Source organism: Tamandua tetradactyla, chromosome 16 (genome assembly GCF_023851605.1).
Source record: "Tamandua tetradactyla isolate mTamTet1 chromosome 16, mTamTet1.pri, whole genome shotgun sequence".
NCBI lineage: Eukaryota > Metazoa > Chordata > Mammalia > Pilosa > Myrmecophagidae > Tamandua > Tamandua tetradactyla.
Window position 1 is genome coordinate 30119042 of NC_135342.1, and position 20739 is coordinate 30139780.

General features: G+C 49.4%; 1 protein-coding gene and 1 pseudogene across 1 annotated transcript; both read left to right on the forward strand.

Annotated features, from left to right (window-relative positions):
- The first annotated feature begins 1852 nt into the window (after positions 1-1852).
- On the forward strand, positions 1853-19837 carry NPHS1 (NPHS1 adhesion molecule, nephrin). Its single transcript, XM_077133623.1, has 29 exons — positions 1853-2090; positions 2184-2399; positions 2486-2614; positions 2825-2953; positions 3452-3533; positions 3917-4020; positions 4177-4304; positions 4397-4568; positions 4767-4924; positions 5090-5234; positions 5326-5450; positions 6745-6931; positions 7116-7245; positions 7341-7513; positions 7956-8096; positions 8177-8317; positions 8839-8960; positions 9871-10042; positions 10143-10299; positions 10394-10545; positions 11370-11481; positions 11566-11747; positions 13163-13219; positions 15488-15607; positions 15748-15772; positions 15896-15971; positions 16114-16207; positions 16303-16418; positions 18880-19837. Exons 1-29 carry the CDS (start codon positions 2015-2017, stop codon positions 19009-19011), a joined length of 3753 nt encoding a protein of 1250 aa, XP_076989738.1. The 5' UTR covers positions 1853-2014; the 3' UTR covers positions 19012-19837.
- Positions 17024-17436, forward strand: LOC143659968 (small ribosomal subunit protein eS12 pseudogene; annotated as a pseudogene).
- Positions 19838-20739: the final 902 nt, after the last annotated feature.

The window sequence follows — 20739 nt, forward strand, 5'->3', positions numbered from 1 at the left end:
GGGAGCATCCAGAGAAGGAAAACAGCCAAGGTGGATGGTGGTGGGTTTGTGCTAATTAAAGGATACAGCAACTGACAGTCCTATGCCCTGGTCCCCAGGGACACCATCTGTTGAGGGCTTCTATGACAGATATGCCAGTTCTGCACCCAGCCCATTCCCAAGGAAGTGTGTGTGTGTGTGTGTGTGGGGGGTGTTGGAGCAGCTGGGAGAGGGAATGTGGAATTAGGAATGAGGAATCAATAATGTGAGGCAAGAAAAAAGATTAGAGGGGGCGTCAAGGATGGAGCTGTGGGGGTTCTAGCCAGATGCCCGTCTTGTTCCTGAGGAGGTCCCTGTGGGGAAGGGGTGGGGTATGGGGCTGTATTCCAATTCCCGCAGGAGATAAGTAGGCAGAGGAAGCTTAGCCCATGTGGGTGTGTGCACATCCTGGGGTGGGGAGGGCAGGCTAACCAGCATATGGCCATAGAATTAGGAGGACTCAGTGACAGAAAATAAGAGCAAGAGGCACAGTTAAAGCCTGATTGAATAAATAGTGGCTGAGCTCCTGGTGTATGGAAGAGACAGAGTTAGGGGTAGGGTTGAAAGGAAATAGAGGTAAGGACAGAGGCAAAGAAAAATCAAGACATGTAGAAGCATACAGAGAAACAGAGAAAGAGAGAGAAAAATAATTAAAGGCTGACTGGAAGAAATTTTGATCTCCTGAGAGAGAGAGGGAGAAAAGCAAAGACACTGAGACAGAGAGGGAGGGTCTCAAAGAGACAGAGAAAGGGAGGTAGAGAGACGGAGGAACAGAGGAGGGAAGAAGAAATGGGGGTAACGTGGCAAGAAACAGAGTCAGAGAGATAGGAAGTCACGTGAAGGAGAGTTTGAGTGGCTCTTGCCAAGGGCTCCCTGTGGGGCTCCTCCTTGCATCCACCCTAGAACTGGTGCCCTGCCTTTGATGCCCTGCTACCCTGGCTGCCCGGCACCCTCCAAGCCTAGACACTCCTGCACACTCACACGCTCGCTTCACAAATCACAATCTGCTCTTGCACCCACCACTACTCTCACATGCATGCTCACACACTTTTACACATACACACACTCTGTGCACACACACTCGCATACACACATGTAACTCACATACATACCCTCATACACATACTCACATATACCCACTCCCTCACACACTCTCATACACACACACCCTCACACACTCTCATACATACACACACACACACACACACCCTCTCATGCACACACACAGTTACAGTCTTTTACACACACCCTGCACACTCCCCAGCAGAGATCCCTGATGTCACTGAGGGGCTGATGTCTGTTCATGGAGGGAAGGGACATGTCCAGGTGACCTACCAGGGCAGGGAAGAGCTGGTCCTACCCCCACTCCCCAACCCCCAGGCCAGGCCTAGCCCTCTGCTCCTGTGCTCTCTGGGTCTGACCTGCCTCCCCCCTTGTCAACACCCAAGCTGGGTCCTTGGGGTCACAGGGGCTGGGGAGGCACCGAGGAATGTGCCTGGCATGTGCTGACAGGGAATTTCCTGCTCCAGCAGGGCTGGGAGGAGCCTGCTGGGCAGAGGTCTGGAGCTGGAGAAGTGTCAGGGTACCCGGGGGAGGCAGCAGTGTGGGAAGGACAAGCTCCGGTTGCTTGAAAACTGGACCCAGCTCCGTCGCTGACCACGTAGCTCTCTTGGGCACATGGGGCCTGCTGGGTCCTGAGCACTGGTTCTCCCCAAGAGGCTGTGAGTGGAGAGAGGAGAGCAGGAGTGGGGTGGGGGGGAGAGAAGAAAAAGTAACAGAGAGGTTGACTGTTGAAACAGAGAGGTGGGGGAGAAATAGAGAGAGAGAGAAAGAGACTTAGGGAGAGAGACTCAGAAAGAGAGAAAGAGAAACTAGAAAACAGAGTCAGAGACAAGGGGCACAGGGAGAGAAAAAACAGAGGGAGAGAGACAGAAAAGGAAAGACAAAAAGAAGAGGAAGCCACAGAGAAGTAGAGAGGCATACACAGGAGGAGGTGATGGGCCCCACGGCAGCCACAGGCAGAGGGGCCCCTGGCAGAGCTGCCCTGCTGCTCACGGAGCTGCTGGTCACAGGTGAGTGGGACCCGGCACCAAGCAGTCCTCTTTTCCCACCCACCCTTCCCAGCAGACCCCTTGCCCTTCTTGCTGTCTACCCTCTATCCCCAGGCCTGGCCGGGTCAGCCATCCCTACCTCGCTCCCCAGAGGCTTCTGGGCTCTGCCGGAAAACATGACAGTCATTGAGGGGGCCACGGCCAGGCTGCTGTGTGGGGTCAGCGCCCCTGGCAGTACAGTGCAATGGGCCAAGGATGGGCTCCTCCTAGGCCCTGACCCTAGGATCCCCAGCTTCCCGCGGTACCACCTGGAGGGGGATCCGATGAGAGGTAAGGGAGCCAAATCTGAGAACTCGAGCTGCTAGTAGAGGCTGTGACTCTGACCTTGGACTCCCTCCCCACCCCACCTCCTGCAGGTGAGTTCCACCTGCACATCGAAGCTTGTGACCTCAGTGACGACGCAGAGTATGAGTGCCAAGTTGGCCGCTCAGAGATGGGCCCCGAGCTCCTGTCTCCTCGAGTGGTCCTCTCTGTCCTGGGTATGGGTGAGAGACTTCCAGGACCCAGGGGTCTTGGTGTACAGCCTTCACCTCCCCCAGGACCCAGGAGTCCCACCCCCCAGCCCCTTCTCCTTCACACCTAGGAGTCTGGACTCCCAGCCCTCGCCTCCTACAGCACCCAGGAGCAAAGAGATTCAAAGTCCAAATCCTCGGTTCCTTCTCAATAGTGGCTTACCCCTGACCCTTTCTCACCAGTACCCCCCAAGGTGCTTCAACTGACCCCTGAAGCAGGGAGCACAGTCACCTGGGTAGCTGGGCAGGAGTACGTGGTCAAATGTGTGTCGGATGATGCAAAGCCGGCACCTGATATCACCTTCCTCCAGAGTGAGTGTGGGTGAACTTGGGGAGGGGGCAGTGGGAAGCCCCTGAGTGGGAAGGGGTTATGCTCTTGCCTACTGCCCTCCTCGGCCCCCAGAAAGTATACCGTCCCTGAGATGGGGACCCAGGAGGAGTGGCAGGCTTAGGGAGATGCTGAGGCCATGTGTGGCCCAGTGGTTGGGAGGATCCAGGGAGAAGCACTCAGGGCCCCTTGCCTGGGACTCAGGGGAGAGACCAAGGCTGGGGACAGAGATGTGAGCATCATCAGCAAAGAAATGGGAAAATGAGCAAGGGAGGGAGGATGTGGGGAGGGGCCTGGAACCCAGCCCTGAGGACTCCAGCATTCAGGGCCTGTGGAGGGAAGGGAGCTGGCACACCAGCTGCTTTTCCTCCAGGACAAGGCGGGAGAGCCATCATGTCCACCCTGAAGACTTCCAGGCTGGGCTCCCCAGGACCTATCTTGTGGGGAACCCAGCACCCCTCTAGCCTTCTTGTTATTCCAAGGTGGACAAACAATTTCTGATATCTCTGCTAACGTGAATGCGGGGTCCCAGGAGAAACTCTTCAACACAGAGGCCGTAGCCAGGTGTGGCAGCTAGGGCAACCTCCCCCAATCCTGACTCCCAAATTTCCCCATGAGAACCCCATATCCCAGAGATTCAAGCATGGAAATTTGTGTCAGGTGTGGCCATCTGAGACCCAATTCTTTACCCTGACCCTCCAAAACTTCTTCACGGGAACTCTGGTCTTAGGGTTTCAAATCAAAGAGTTTGGCTAGGTGGGGACCCTTGGGACTACAATTCTCACTGCTGACCCTCCAAATCCGTCCTATGGAAACTTCAGATCTGAGAGGAAGTCCTCATGGAGACTTAGATCAGGTGTGGGGACTTGAGATCCCTAACTCTGCAACCTAATTCCCCAAATTTCAGATGATAACTCTGACCCCTGAACCCCAACTTCCCACCCCAGGGTGACACCTCAGAGTTTGGACAATGGGCAGTTACTGGTCTGCGAGGGGTCCAGCCCAGCTTTGGACACACCCATCAGGGCCTCAGTCAGCATGAATGTTCTGTGTGAGTGGGGAACTGAGCTACCTGTGGACTCTGGGGATGGGAAACAGGAATTGGGGTTCTGGGGGCACATATGGGATGTGGAGAATGGGAGTTTAGAGGAGGGATATGGGGTCTGAAAGGATGGATGGGTTGTTTTGAGTGACTGCTGCTACCCAGTTCCCCCAGGACCTCCTGTCATCGAGTGGCCAGGCCTAGACAAGGGACACGTGCGGGCAGGGCAGAGCCTGGAGCTGCAATGTGTGGCCCGAGGGGGGAATCCACCAGCCACACTGCAGTGGCTTAAGGTGAGGGCAGAGGCAGGTGTGGGGCTGAGGGTGGCAGGAGGTGGGGGCCAGGAGCTGGCTCTGAGCTGGTCCATGCCTGTCCCTGTCCCCAGAATGGCCAGCCTGTGTCCACAGCATGGGGTACGGAGCATGTCCATGCAGTGGCCCGCAGCGTGCTGGTGATGACCGTGCATCCAGAAGACCATGGAGCACGGCTCAGCTGTGAGGCCCACAATAGCGTATCCACGGGGACCCAGGAACACGGGGTCACACTGCAGGTCACCTGTGAGTCCCAGTGCCAACTGCCTACCTGTCAGTCTGTGCCCCAGACTGTTCCTCCCATGTTTGTGCCCCCGATCATCCCTGTCTGAAGCCAAAGACCTGTTAGCTGTCCCCAGTCCCATGCCTATCTGTCTGTACGGGCGGGGCTGTGTGGAATCCAGCGCAGCCTATTATCTTTCCCCCGTCCATCTGTCTCGACAGTTCCCCCCAGTGCCATCACCATCCTGGGATCTGCTTCCCAGTCTGAGAACAAGAACATGACACTTTCCTGTGTCACCAAGTCCAGTCGCCCACGAGTCCTGCTGCGATGGTGGCTGGGCTGGCGGCAGCTGATGCCCACAGAAGAGACGGTCATGGATGTGAGGCGGGGGTGGGGTGGGGTGGGCAACTGGGTCTGAGGGAGGAGGAGGAGTCTGGGGGCCTGGAGGCCTCGGTCCTGGGGGAGGATGGACTGAGGGATCTGATAGAGGACCTGAAGGACCTCAGCTATGCCAGTATCCAAGTGTGAAGCTGTTCCCTGCCAGGGCCTGCACGGCGGCCACATCTCTATGTCCAACCTGACGTTCCTGGTGCGGCGGGAGGACAACGGCCTGACCCTCACATGCGAGGCCTTCAGTGAGGCCTTCACCAAGGAGACCTTCAGGAAGTCGCTCACCCTTAACGTGAAATGTGAGGCTCTACCCCGGGCCCCAGGATGCCTCCAGACCTCAGGCCCCAGCCACAGAGAAAAGCCATTTTTCCTTGCTCTGCCCACCCCCAGATCCTGCCCAGAAGCTTTGGATAGAGGGACCCCCAGAGGGGCAGCACCTCCGAGCTGGGACCAGGGTGAGGCTGATGTGTTTGGCCATTGGGGGCAACCCGGATCCCTCCCTGACCTGGTATAAGGTTGGTGCAAGCAAGGGACCTGGGGTGGGGATGGGTGGGAGAAGGAAGAGGAGGAAAAATCTAGAGTTATTGAAAAGTACTGGAAATTCTGAGGTTTGGCAGGGAAGTGGAACGGACACAAAATGCCATGAGAATTCAATAGAATCCTGGAAAAATGCTGGAAATTCTGAGAAAACAGTGAGAATTCTAGGATAAAAGAAGGAATTCTGGATCAAGTTTGGGAACTCTAGAGAAAAGGCAAAGAATTCCACTTAAAGGGAATTCTGATGAAAATCTTGGAATTCAGATACAATGGCAGGAATTTTAGAGAAAGATGAGGAAGTCAAGGGAAAATGCCAATGATATTCTAATCAAAGGCCAGAAATTCTGGGGAAAGACTAGTAAATCTGAAAAATTTTGAAAACATTAACATTGAGTTATTTTGAAATTTGAGGGTAAGAAAATAGAATTGCATTAAAATTAAAGGAAATTGTGACAGAATTCTGGGAAAATTGGAACTTTAGGGAGCTAGTGGGAATTCTGGGGGGGGGATGGGAATACTAGGACTTGTAGGAATGAACATGAAATTCCACTTTTTGTACATTTAATTTTTATTTGCGAACACTCTCTACCCACCAGACAAAAATTCCCCCTTCACTGCTTTGGAATTCCATTTTAATTAGATAGCATTCTAGGAACATGCCAGGAATATGGGCAATCCAAAGGATTCTAGTAATAGACTAAGACAAAAGAGATTATTGGGAAAGGACTCTGAAATCTATGGAAAGAAGATAGAACTAAGGGACAGACCAAGGGAAACCTTTGGGGAAAGTGGGGTTTCTACAAAAAAGAACTAAGTTAGGACAAATGAAATTCTGGGCCAGGCTTTGGAATGCCAAGGGAGTTTCCTGGCTTATGGGGTGGGGGTGGGGTAGTGGGGGATGGAGTGGGGGATGGAGTGCATTTGTGTGTGTGTGTGGGGGGGTAAATGTTTGTATCAGGAATGGATTTTGAGGAGCCGAGGAGCGGGGCTGAGGGCGGGCAGGAGATACCAACAATTGCATGCCTCTGGGGAACAGGAGAGGTTGGAGCCGGGGTGGCGATTTGGGTGCACAGAAGTCCCTGGGCAGGCAGGAGACTCAATTCCAGTTCCCGCTCCTTCACCGCAGCCGTGTGCCCAGCTACAGGGTCTCCTTTTCCTCTTGGGTATGAAGGCTCTGTTTAGCCTTGCGGCGGGACAATCCAAGAAAGGAGTCTCAGGGCTGGTGGGGAGAGGCAAGGCTGGGGCGGACCCTCACCCAGTCCCGGCCCTTAGGACTCGCGCATGGTGACCGAGCCGCGGCAGCCGCAGGAGCCACGGCGGGTGCAGCTGGGAAGTCTGGAGAAGTCAGGGAACACTTTCTCGCGCGAGCTGGTGCTGGTCACCGGTCCGTCGGACAACCAGGCCAAGTTCACGTGCAAAGCCGGCCAGCTCAGCGCGTCCACGCAGCTCCTGGTTCACTGTGAGGGCGCGCACCGGCCGAAGCCGGGTTGGGGTCACAGTGGGTGCAATAGAACCAGGACCCGAGCGGGGCAGGGCAGGGGACATGGGGACGCGACGAGGGAGGGATGTGGGCGGGCAGAAGCAGGCGGGGCCTCCTCCTCATCTCTGAGCCTCTCCCCCCCGACCCCGACCCGTTCTCGAAGTTCCTCCAACTAACTTGACTATCCTGGCCAACGCCTCTGCGCTGCGCCCGGGGGACGCGGTAAACTTGACGTGCGTCAGCATTAGCAGCAACCCACAGGTCAACCTGTCGTGGGACAAAGAAGGGGAGAGGTGAGGTGAGGCCCCTTCCCTGGTCCTGGTCACAGCGGGGCTCTAGCCTCAGTTCTGCACTGCCCAGACGCCACCAACCCCTGCTGCGTGCACAGGCTGGAAGGTGTGGCCGCACAGCCCCGGAGCGCCCCGTTCAAAGGTTCCGCTGCTGCTAGGAGCGTTTTCCTGCGAGTGTCATCCCGCGACCACGGTCACCGTATGACCTGCAGCGCCCATAGCGCCCTGCTGCGCGAAACCGTGAGCGCCTTCTACCGTCTCAACGTGCTGTGTATGTGTGCTCACCTGGAACCCCTGTTAATCCTTTCCCGATGACTGAACCTATATGTTCTCACCTTGACCTGTCCTTGACCCCATTCTGAACCTTGAACTTTTCTTGACCTTCATCCTAACCTCTTAGCCTGCACCAACTCCTATTCCACCCGCCCGACCTCCTTCTTGCCATTGTCCTTTACCCTGACTCCTGATTATGAAGACACATCCCGACTCCTCTCTCCATCCTTAAACCTGACCCTGACCCCTGTGCTTTCTCCAAACTGGATCCTAACCTCTATCCCGAACTTTAGCCCTAAGCTCAATTTTGGACTTAATTTTGTCTCCAAACATAAACCTAATCCTGACGCCGACTTCAACCCTTGACCTATGACTGACCTTGAATGAATCCTTAACTCAGATAACAACAATCTTGACTCTGGGCGGCGTCCCCTCCGCAGATCGTCCCGAATTTCTTGGGGAGCAGGTGCTCGCGATAACTGCAGTGGAGCAGGGCCAGGCTTTGCTGCCAGTGTCTGTGTCAGCCAACCCTGCCCCCGAGGCCTTCAACTGGACCTTCCGTGGTTATCGCCTCAGTCCAGGTGGGTGGAGTGGAAATGGAAGGGGGTGCAGGTCCTGAGGACGGAGGGCCTGGTAAGTGCCTCACCCTGGCCTTCCGCAGCTGGTGGCCCGCGGCACCGCATCCTGTCCAGCGGGGCTTTACAGTTGTGGAACGTGACTCGCGCTGACGACGGCCTTTATCAGTTGCATTGCCAGAACTCGGAGGGCACTGCCGAGGCGCTGGTGCATCTGGATGTGCACTGTGAGCACCCTTCACCACCCCAGGAGATTCTTGGGCTGTGTGAGCCCCGCCCACCATGGAAATTATGCCCACCCAGGGCTGCTTACCCCTTGTGGAATCTCTTTATTGTGGAAGCTCTGCCCATCCAGGGATAATATCCACCCACTCTGGAACCTTTACCCCTCTGGAAACACTTTCCCTGGTGGAGCCATGCCAAGTGGCCCTGCCCATTAGGGAGACCCAACATGGAATATCTTCCCAGGAGGGGGCCACTTAGTTGGGAGTTGGGAAACCAAGTCCATTAAGGAAGGCCCACCCCCATCCAATTCTGAAAGCCTTCCCAACCTACTGTAAGCATCCTGGAGGCCCGTAAAAGTTGGGGACAGCCTAGCCAATCCTGAGATCATTCTCCAAGTGCTCAGGATAAGGGGCATACTGCATCCACACCCATAACTTCTTTGGGCACCTCACACCTGGGCCTGTCTCCCACCAAGGCCTATCTGGGCCCAAGTGACTTCTCCAAGCCCCTGCCTCCCCTCCAGATGCTCCTACAATCCGTGCCCTCCAGGACCCCACTGAGGTGGATGTTGGGGGTTCTGTGGAAATAGTTTGCACTGCTGATGCCAATCCCATCCTCCCAGGGATGTTCAGCTGGGAGAGGCTGGTAAGGACCCAGTCTTTGGTGAATGGAGGTTGAGGCTGGGGGACATGGTTTCTTGACTTTGAGCTTTTGAGAAGTGGAAGCCACATCTGTGTAACCCTGTAAAAACTATGTTGTTGTTGGGGCAAGCTTCTGGAACTAATAACTATTGAATCACAATGGGTGGGTGGACGAGTGAACAGATAGCTCAGTGAGTGCATGGGTGGATGAATAGATCAGTCAACAGGCAAATGGGTAGATGAACAGGTGGATGCATGAACGAGTGGATGGAAAGACAAATGGACAGATGGACAAGTGAATGAATGGATAAGTAGATAAATGGTTAGATGATTTATGAGGGAAATGAGTGGCTAGATGGACTAGATCAGAGTGTGGATCATGGATGTACCACTAGTAGAAAGATATCTGTAGAAAGATGATGGATTAACGGACAGAAGTATGAGTGGCTAGGTCACTAGAGAGGTGGGTAAATGGATATCTGGATAAATGGATGAACAAATGCATGTATTTATGGGTGTATACATTTATGAATGAATGGATGGGGAAATGGGGGAATGGATGGGGAATGGTTAAATGAGTGTATGGATGGTTACATGGGTGGATCTATGGATGTTGGTTGGCTACATGGATGGATCCATGGGTGAATGGTTTGGCTCCAAGTATGAAAGGTTGGATAATGGATGCATGAATAATTGACTAGAATGGTAGATACATAAATTAATCTATTAATAAATGGTTGGATAAGTTGATAGGAGATGACAGGGTGAATTTTGTTTCCTTCATTAGTTCTATGGAGGGTGATTGTGGCTGGGAGAATGATGCTATAGAAAGGAGACATACTGGATCCAGTTCTGGGGATTTTTGATGCTGAGGCTGGAAAGTGGGAGCCAACGCCTGAATCTTGGCTCTGCAGGGAGAAGAAGAAGAGGACCGGGGCCTAGAGGACATGGAGATGATGTCAAAGGGATCCACAGGGTGTCTGCGGATTCATTCTGCCAAGCTGGACCAGGCTGGTCCTTACCAGTGCATCGTTGACAATGGGGTGGCACCTCCAGCCCGAGGGCTGGTTCGTCTTGTTGTTAGATGTGAGTAACCCCTAAATCCTTGACTTCAAGGCCTTTACCACTGAACCCATGGCATTCATATCCTCTTACATATCTCATGTTGACCCCAAACCCCTCCCAGTCGCCCCTCAGGTGGAACACCCCACTCCTCTAACTAAGGTAGCTGCAGCTGGAGATAGCACCAGTTCTGCCACCCTTCACTGCCGTGCTCGAGGTGTCCCCAATATAATCTTCACTTGGAACAAAAATGGGGTCCCTCTGGACCTTCAGGATCCCAGGTGAGCCCAGGCCTGGCCAGCAAGCACTACACCTCAACCTTCGTGTCCCAATTCCAGTTCCCTTCCTTGAGACCCTGTCTCACTTGCTGTCCAGGTACACAGAGCACACGTACCACCAGGGTGGGGTCCACAGCAGCGTCCTCACCGTTGCCAATGTGTCTGCAGCTCAGGATTACGCCCTCTTCACCTGCACAGCCACCAACCCCCTTGGCGCAGACCACACCAACATTCAACTCGTCAGCATCAGTATGGTGGGAGGGGACTTTGGAGGTGTTGGGGGGATGCTCCCTGGAATAACCCCCAAGTCCCTAGTTGGCCCCAGTCTGCCAGAGTTTTTGAATAACGATGAAGTTTTGCCCTCCAGGAAAACTCTTAGGGAAACTGGATCTTCAGAAAACCCACAATAAAACCAAATAGCAACCTACTAGAACAAAGCAAAAGAACATTTTAACAGTGTGTCAGTTAGGATCCTTTTGGTCCCAAGGGCCAAACATCCAAATCAAAATATCTTAAGGAAAAAAAAAAGAATAAAGGAGATTTTCAGGAGTCTCTGGATCTAGGTTGAGCCGTTACCAAGAACTCTGCCTTTCTCACCTCTGCTTTTCTCTGTAAATATTGGCTTTATTTTCAGGCTCCTCATTGAGGTCTATTAGAATTCCCAGGGGAAATAAGAATTTTTTGTTCTTTCCTTAGAGTGGTATGAAAGTCCTACAATTAAGTTTCATGGCCTTGCTTGGGTCCCAGCTCGTCCCTGAACCAATCATGTGGTCAAGGGAAGGCGAGACTCTAATTTCCACATGTCCATCCTAGTAGGAGTAGAGTCACCTCCCGCCGAAGCATGAGGCCTGAGAATGTGGGAGGGTGGTTCTCCAAAGGAGAGTCAGGGTGTTGTAACCAGAAGGAATGAGGGGAATGGATGTGGGGGAGGCACAAAGAACCTGTAACAAGGGAAAAAAACAAAAATATATATGTGTGTATATATATATACACTGTATTTAGAGAAAGTCTAGGAGGAATCTTCCAGATCCCTGTGCATCCTCTGACTATTTCCCCCATCCTTCTCCTCAAAGGCCGCCCCGACCCCCCATCAGGATTAAAGGTGGTGAGCTTGACTCCTTACTCAGTGGGGCTGGAGTGGAAGCCTGGCTTTGATGGGGGGCTGCCACAGAGGTTCCGTATTAGGTGGGTCCTAGTGAAGGCATGAGGGGATGGCAGCCAATGGGACTGGGATAACTCCCTGAACTGATGCCCATCCCTGTCATGCAGGTATGAGGCCCTGGGGACTCCAGGTTTCCACTACATGGACGTCCAACCACCCCAGGCCACAACCTTCACACTGACTAGGCTGCAGCCTTCTACACGGTACAGAGTATGGCTGCTGGCCAGCAATGCCCTGGGGGACAGCGGACTGGCTGGCAAAGGGACTCAGCTCCCCATCACCACCCCAGGTGAGAAAGGCCAGTCCGGGGCAGGTTGGAGAGTTCCTCAGAAGACTTTTGGGGTGGTAAAGTGATGTCAGTTCTACTATTATTCCCTTTTTAACAGATAAAGAAACAGAGACCCAAGGACAGACAGCTAGGACGAGACAGAGATGAGATGGTAACTCAGACAGATTAACTCCAGAGACCAATTTTAGGCACTAAACTACGTTGTCCTACTGAAATTAATGACACAAGAGAAATTTATAGTATTAAGTGCTTATATTAGATATAAAAGGAAAGACCTTAAACCAATGCTCAACATTTCCATCTTAAGAAACCAGAAGAGCAAATCAAACCCAAAATAAACAGAAGTAAGGAAACAATGAAGTAAAAGCAGAAATCAATGAACTATAAAATAATAGAGAAAAGTCAGTGAAATCAAAAGCTGGTTCTTTGAAAAAATCAATAATATTGATAAAGCTGGTCAAGAAAAAAGAAAAAGAGAACACAAATTGCCAATATCAAGAATAAAAGAGAGGACATAGCTATTGATCCTACAAACATTATGAGGATAATTAGGATTTATTATTAACAACTGTATGTCAATAAATAGATGAAGTGGACAAACTCCTTGAATATGACTAACAACTACATTGTGCTATTGACAGAGAGTGTCAAATCACACAGATCCAGGTTCTGACAAGCTTGATTCAAGTCTCAGCTTTGCCACTTCCTAGCTGTGTGATGTTAGGGAAGTTACTTAGCATCTCTGTGCCTCAGTTTCTAAAAATAAAGTCTATCTCAGCTGTTGAGAGATAAAATGAGTTAATATATCTAAAGCCTTTACAGCATAGCTCACTACAAAGAAAGTGCTGTGTAAATATTGGCTTAAAAATATGACTGGGGCAGGGAACACAGCCTGTTTACTCTACCCCATGAAGGCCCACTCTTTCTGTCTTCCCCTTCCTGACAAAGCAGCCATTTCTCCCCATGAAAGAGGGGCTGTTCCATATCCTTACAGTCCTCCTTTCTCTTTTTAATTTTTTCCCCCAATTCCAGTGTTCCCTTTCAGTACTAAAGCCTAGCCCTACATTCACTTCCCTTATTCTAGAACTCATACCTCAATTAAGGGATCCCAAAAGCCAAGCGTCTATTTAGTTAACCCAGAAAATTGGTAACTCAAGTTAAAAGGGCCTTGCATACCACAAAGCATTCATTAATCTTAACTTATTATTATTTATGGCATTAGAATCACCATTAATACTATTGCCATTATCATCAGTAATTCCTAGCTCTCTCTTGGACTTAGGAAACCATAAACCAGTTCCCATGAGTTTCTAAGTGGGCTGAAAAACCCAAAATAAGGCTGAGTTGAAGGTTTATCCCATATTCTTGGTGTTAATCCAAAACCTCTCCATGCTCACCTTCCCACCCCACCTCAGATTTGGACCAGCCTTCTGGAGAACCTGGCTACCAGTGGCCCACAGCACAGCCTGCAGGTGAGTCCTCAATCCCCAGTCCACCCTCTCCCACCTGAGAATAGAACCTTCTGGTCTCTGTCTCCATCTCCTGGTTTTTAAGTCAGCTCTGCCATTTCTGGCCCCACCCATATCTTTAACTCTTCCTCTAAAGATACATTTTCTCCCCTCCTAACTTAGTTAAATCCTGAAAGAATTAGCTGATTGTATGCCTTGTGAAAAGACTGAATCTGTCAGCTTTTGCTGCATAATAAACCACCCCAACCTGGATGCTGTCACAACAAACATTACTAGGTCTCATGAGTCTGAGAACCTGGCTGAAGAGCTCTGGTCCGGGCTGTCAGCTGGTGCCTCGACTGGGACTGGTTGGCCTAATATGGTCTCCTGCTCACATGTCCGGCAATCACTGGACTCTTGCTTGGGATGGTGGCGATAATTGGGCCCTGGGTCTCTGTTCTAGTTTGCTAGCTGCCAGAATGCAACACACCAGAGATGGATTGGCTTTTTTTTTTTTTTAACATGGGCAGGCACCGGGAATCGAACCCAGGTCCTTGGGCAATGCAGGCAAGCACTCTTACCTGCTGAGCCACAGTGGCCTGCCCTGGATTGGCTTTTTAATAAAAGGGGATTTATTTTGCTGGTTCTTCAGAGGAAAGGCAGCTAACTTTCCACTGAGGTTCTTTCTTACATGGAAGGCACAGGATGGTCTCTGCTGCTCTTCTCTCCAGGCCCTTGGGTTCCAACAACTTTCCCCGGGGTGACTTCTTTCTCCATCTCCAAAGGCCTGGGCTGAGCTGCAAGTGCTGAGATGAGGAATGCTGAGCTGCTAGGCTGTGCTACATTGCGTTCTCTCATTTAAGCACCTGCCAATTAAGTCAAACGTCACTCATTGCAGCATACACGCCTCCTAGCCAACTGCAGATGTAATTAGCAACAGATGAGGTTCACGTACCATTGGCTTGTGTCTGCAGCAACAGAACTAGTTATGCTCACCTGGCCAAGTTGACAACTGAATCTAACTAACACAGTCTCTCATCACCCAGTACCACTCCTTAGCTTGGTCACATCGAGGCAGTCACAGGAGTCCCAAAAACAGCAAGAGAGGGCAAGGTCCGATTTATAAGCACTTTCCAGTTTCTGCTTCTGTCATGTTTGCTATCATCCCATCAGCCCAAGTAGGTCACACAGCTCAACCCAGAGTCAGTGTGGGAGATGCTACTTGAGAGTGTGGAGATGGGGAAGGGATTTATGACCATTTTTTTGCAAGCAGTACCCTTCAGAATCTGAGAAGAAGGTTGTGAATGTCAGAAACTTGGCTTTTATTGGCCATAAAAAGAGTAGCTTGGCTCATGAAATAGGAAATTCCACGTGTGGCTGGATTCAGGTGCTCAGAATTTTCACTAGGGATGCTTCTTGCCATCTCATGGCTTTGCTTTCATTTCTGATGGCTGCTTTCTCAGTCAGGTTCTTCCACTGAGAGAGTAAAGAAGACCTCCAGCACCTCCAGCTTGCATTCCACTCTTTAGGAGCCAGCAGAGGAGTCCTAGATGTCCTGGCAGGAGTCCCACCCTGGGTCCTGTGCCTATCTCTGAACAATCACTGTAGAAAGGGGGACTCCTACTGCCCAGGCTGGACCATGAGCTCATACTGGAATCTCATGTGAATCTTACAGACTGAGAGTGGGAGATGGGCTGTTTCCCCCAAAGAAAATGAGTGCAGAAAATGGAGGGAATAGATACTGAGCAGATGTCTACTCCACGGGAGCCAGTCTTGTCCCCAGGGATATAGTCAAGGATTCAGCCTGATATTGTTTGGGGTGGCGTTTGTGCAAAGAAGTCATTTGGTAAAGGAGGTTAGGGGGTAAATAGAAGTTTGCTTGAGAAGAAAGGACATTTCATTTGACCAGGCCAAGGCTTGGAGATGTGGTGATTCTGGGAAAAGCCAGTGGTTCATTTGTGGGCTGGAGGGTCCAAGTATAGAGTCTGTGGTTGATGGGCAAGTCTGGACATGCAGGCAGTGGCCAGATCACAGAAGGTCTTGAGTATACAGATGAGAAGCTGAAGATTCCTCCTGAGTCTATATAAACAGGGCTCAGGCAGAGGCGGGACCTACTACTAGTAGCTTGATTCGAGAAAGAAGACATTTGCCCTGAGGTGACAAGAAGACGTGGGGATACCATCCCCTGCCAGCCTACTTTCCTGCTTGGTCAGCATCAGACTTTCCTTGAGACCCCCTCTTGGGGCCAGAGCCACTGGTTTTATGCTTCCTAAGGTGCACCCTTCTCACCAGGACCCACAGGGCTGCCCTTGCTGCCTGTGTTGTTTGCTGTTGGGGGTCTTCTGCTGCTTTCCAATGCCTCCTGTCTTGGGGGATTCCTCTGGCGGCGCAGATTGAGACGTCTTGCTGAGGGTAAGGAGAGTCCCTTTTCCTGCCAAGGTGTGGGGATCTAGGGATGGTGGGAGCCCTAGTGGTAATGCATGTCAAAGGTCTCCCCAGTACCAGACAGGCTGGAGGGGGATTTCCGACCCTTTCTCTCCTATCTTCCTCAGGCATTTCGGAGAAGACAGAGACAGGGTAAGTGTGTGTGCGGAGGGGGTTGGGGGGTTGCTCTGTAAGGAAGACAGTGAGGGAGGAATTTGGGGTTGCAGAGAACAGCAGGTCAACTCCTACCTGCCCTCCACAACTCCACCCTTGCAGGTCGACGGCAGACCGAGTCAGGAATGAATATGAGGAGAGCCAGTGGACTGGAGACCGGGACACTGGAAGCTCGCTGGTGAGTGGGGGTGATCCCTACAGCTCCACCCACAGACTGCACCATTAGCTTCAGGTTAATCCGGGAACCATGGAGTCAAAGGATGGAAAAAACTTTAGTTTGTTTTTTTTGGGGGGGTGTGGTGTGGTGTACTGGATGACAGGTCAGCACATCTGATGTAGAGCCATACTACCACTCCACTAAGGACTTCAGCCCCCAGCTGCCTCCCACGCTCGAGGAGGTGCCCTATCCCCAAGGTGAGTCATGACCTCATCAGAACTTCCCCCCAACCCATAAAGACCCCTGAAATCTGGACCAGGCGGATCATCCCTTCCTTCCACTCCAACTACAGGTTTCACAGGTTTTGAGGATGAGGACGTGACCTTTCCGGAACACCTGTATGATGAGGTGGAAAGACTCTATGCCCCGTCTAGAGCCTGGGGAACCCTCTACGACGAAATAGAAATGGTGAGGAGACTTGTGTCAATGCCAGAAACCCATACCACACTGCTTGGATTAGTTAGGGTAAGCTAGCTACTGTAACAGAGGCCCAGTCACAATCCAGTGGCTTAAGGAAGACAGACTATTTCTTTCTCCCAAAGCAGTCAGAGGTGGGCCTGTTGCGTGTGGTTATTCCAGAACCCAGGTTCTTTCCATGGTGTTCCTCTTTTGTATCCTAGTACATTTTCCGAGTCTGCATGGATGGGCCAGGTCACTGGGGTTTCAGCACAACCCTGCCTTATGGCCTGGCCTAGAAATGGCAAACATCACTTCTGCTCACATTCCATTGGTGAGAACATGGTCATATGTCACACCCAACTGCAAAGGAGGCTGAGAAATGTAGTCTATCTTGGAATTTATATGCCTGGCTATAATTATATTACTGTGGAAGAAGAAAAAAATGTATTTCATTGGCTAATTAACCATCGCCACTACACTGGTTAAGCAGAGTGATAGAAAGAATATTTTGGGCCCATTCATTTGGAAAGTCAAGAGTAGCTCTTTTCCCTGCTGCTACCAGGTTGCACGGAGGCAGAGGCTCGGGCACATTCAAGATTCGTCTCCACCTGTAACCTACCATCGTGGCTGAGGAAGGTATTGCTCCTGAAGGTGGAATGGACATTAAATTAATACTGACTTACAAGAAGTGCTGAAGACCCCCCCTCATCTGTGATGGCCTAGCACATGGTATCAATGAAGCTGCCAAAACCTAAGACAGAGGCCAAGCACATCTCTGTGTGCTTGCATCTGACTGTGATAAGCCAATGTATGTCAAGTTGGTGGAGCCCTTTGTACTGAACACAAAATCTACCTAATTAAAGTTAATGATGTCAAGAAACCAGGGGAATGGGTAAGCCTCTGTAAAATCAACGTGGAGGAAATCCCTCATAAAGTGGTTGGTTGCAGTTACGTGGTTGTTAAGAACTATGGCAAAGAATCTCAAGACAACGATGTCATTGAAAAGTATTTTGAATGCAAGAAATGAATGAATAGAAAACTTGGTTCTTGAAACAAAAAATGTCAAGGGGTAGAATTGTCTTTAGGCCCGGCTGGATCTAGGATTTCTTCTCTAACAATGTACTTATAAAGTCCACGTATGTACCTACTAGTGTATAAACCCCCAAGGAAAGGAAATGCGTCTTTTTCAGTAGCTCCAAGGTTCCAGGGCTAGATTGGATCATATACTCGTCACTGAACCAACCACTGAGGTAAAGAATGGAATATGCTAAATGTACAGGCCTGGAATTGTCCACCCATGGCGTCAGGGACAAAACAACTGGACTGAGAATGGGTGAGAGATCCCAGAGGGAAGTGAAGATGGAGAGTGGGCAGGCAAAAGCAACAGAGAAAGGCCTTCAACCGTGAACCAATCCCCACCCACTATCCCACAGAAAAGGAGACGGGACAGAACCCTTGACTTTCTGTGTGGCTCTAGCTAATGCTCTGGCACCTCTGGACTAAGGCTTCCTTTCTGTGATATTGTCCCAGGCAGGACACAGGCCTCCAATCTTAGCTCCCCACCAGCACAAAAATTGTGTTCCTGAAACGCTGTCCATGGTGCTGGACCATCTATGCCCTCTAAAATGCAGGTGGAATTGACAACTTTTTCTGAAAAAAACCAAATAATAAATATTTTGGGCTTTAAGGGACATACAGTCTCTCTCACAACTACTCAACTCTGCTGTTGTAGTGCGAGAGCAGCCAAATGCAATACATAAACTAATGAATATGGCTATGTTGCAGTAAAACTTTATTTTTGGACACTGAAATTTGAATTTGCATAATTTTCATGTGCCACAAAATGTTATTCTTCTTTCAATTTTTTCCCCAACAATTAAAGAATCTAAGCCATTCTTAGCTTTCAGACAGTATAAAAAGAGGTGGCAGGCCAGATTTGGCCCATGTGTCAATCTGCTCTAAAGTTTGCCAAGGTAAAACAACCATTTTTCCCCCACCTAGGACAAGATACATCTCCAGTAAAGACCAGACTACATCATCTTTATTTTTTCTTTTATTTTTGTGTAGGATTTAATAGGACTAACAGAATGATATTCATACCCATATCACAGGCTTTTGAACATTTGTTCACATTTCTGATATTAATTTTTTTTCTGAGGGACAGACTAAGGTATTTATGAATGAAATAATGGAATATCTTGGACTTACTTTAAAGCAGTCCAGTTGGCTGGGGCAGCAGAAGAAGACAGAGGAATAGATTGGCCAGGGATAGATATTGCTGAAGCTAGGTGACGGGTACATGGGAATTCATGATGAGCATTCACTATAATCTCTCTCTTATTGGTAGAGGTTATACATTTACCATAACGAAAGGTTGAAACTTTTTTAGCTGAGAAGTAGAGCATGATATGTATCCCCCAGAGCTATGATGAAAGTCTTCATCGTTCTAACTCCACCTTTTGTCCACCAGGGTCCCTATGACTCCCACTGGCCTGAGGACAAGTATGAGGATCCAGGAAGAATCTACGATCAGGTGGCAGGAGACTTAGACTCAGCAGGACCTAATCCTCTACCCTTTGAGCTAAGGGGCCATCTGGTGTAAGGGTCTTCTCAACACCATTTTCCTACCCCCACCCCCAGGACAGAAAAGTCTGTGGTCTTTTTCATTCCAGCCTGAGCTGAACTTGTTGAATAAAATGAGCTCCAAAAGAAACAGAGGGACTGGACTTTTTCAGGAGGGGACATGAAAGCATCAGTGTAAAAGAAAGAAGATGATTCAAGCTGCCATCGGAATATAGAAAAGGCTCCTCTTGGTGTTAGTCTTAGAAACTGTCAGAGATATCCTTATGTCTTTTCAGATTTTTTACAAACTTCTGCAAAGGGACTCAGTTAATTGTACTAGACATCTCAAAAGTAAAAAACTCTTCTGGAGGTCTTTATGTTTTTTAGAATAAAATTTTCAGAAGTTAGTAAAGACATTTGAACTCCATTTGTTTTAAGTTCAGCTACATCTGAAATAGCCAACAATAAGTCAAATTTATGAACCATTATGTTCTATCAACCCCTATCATATTACTTTCCACAGTTATCTAACAAATGATGTATAAACTATGACACATGTAAACATAGACTATCAAAAATAAAGTAAATCAAACACAAAAGAATACATACTATATGATTTCATTTGTAAGAAATTCTAGAACAGATAAAGTGAATTTCTGGTGACAGAGAGCAGATCAGTGGTTGTCTGGGGCCAGGGGAATCAGAAGATGATTGCAAAGGGGAACAAGGAAACCTTCTGGGGTGATGGAAATGTTCCATGTCATGATGAGGTGGTTACTACAAGGGTGCATAGATTTGTTAAAACTCTTGGACCTGTACACTTAAAATGGGTGCATTTTATTGTATATAAATTAATCCTCAATAAAGATGATTAAAAAGCAGGCTCAAGGGCCATGGTGGCTCAGCCGTGAATTCTTGCCTGCCATGCTGGAGACCGGGTTTGGTTCCTGATGCCTGCCCATGTGAAAAAAAAAAAAAAAAGCATTCCAGCAAGAGAATCCTTATTTTTTTAAAAATACTGAACAGCAGGAAAAGACACTGAGAAATTTACCTGTTTTCATGGAGAACAGAGTATAGTTAGATGTAGTGATCTTTAGACCTCTGCTTCTCCTTAGTTAATTATACTACCAAAATCCTTTAGTTTAAATGTGTGTCAATTTATTTTTTATTTAGTCAGCACAGACTAAAACAATTTTTGTACCACAGCACGTAAATACAGAAGTATCTTACAGTCCAAATGATTCCCTTTAATTAAAAGCTTATTCTGTTCTTAAAGGTAGAATGTTTCTGATTGTATATTTTTTTCCTTTTCAAAGAAGAAATCTACAACTTTCTATTTTCACATTGACTTAAGCAGAAAAGATAAATTTATTGGCTCTTGTAGTTGCTGATTCCAGGGCTTCAGTCTGGATTCAGATATTAAACTTGAGCCCTCAGTGGTCTATCTCTCTGCATCCCTTGACTCCCCTTTTTTCTCTATGGCTTTATGCTCAAGCAGACTTTTCATCTGGGAAATGAAGATGACTATGTACGACTCTAAGCTGATTTCCATAAGCTCAATATCCAGAGTGCCTCTTTTTCCAGTAGTTCTGGAAAGTCCCGGGCCTATTTCTAATCAGCCCAGTTTGAATCTTGTGCCCATCATTGAACCAATCACTTTGGCCTGTTATGTTTATTATAAGGATTACAGATTGTGTGGACTGTAAGTCCAAATTCCGTAAGATGGGCCAGACGTTGGGAATTTGGTAACGGTGATGTTGAAGTCTTG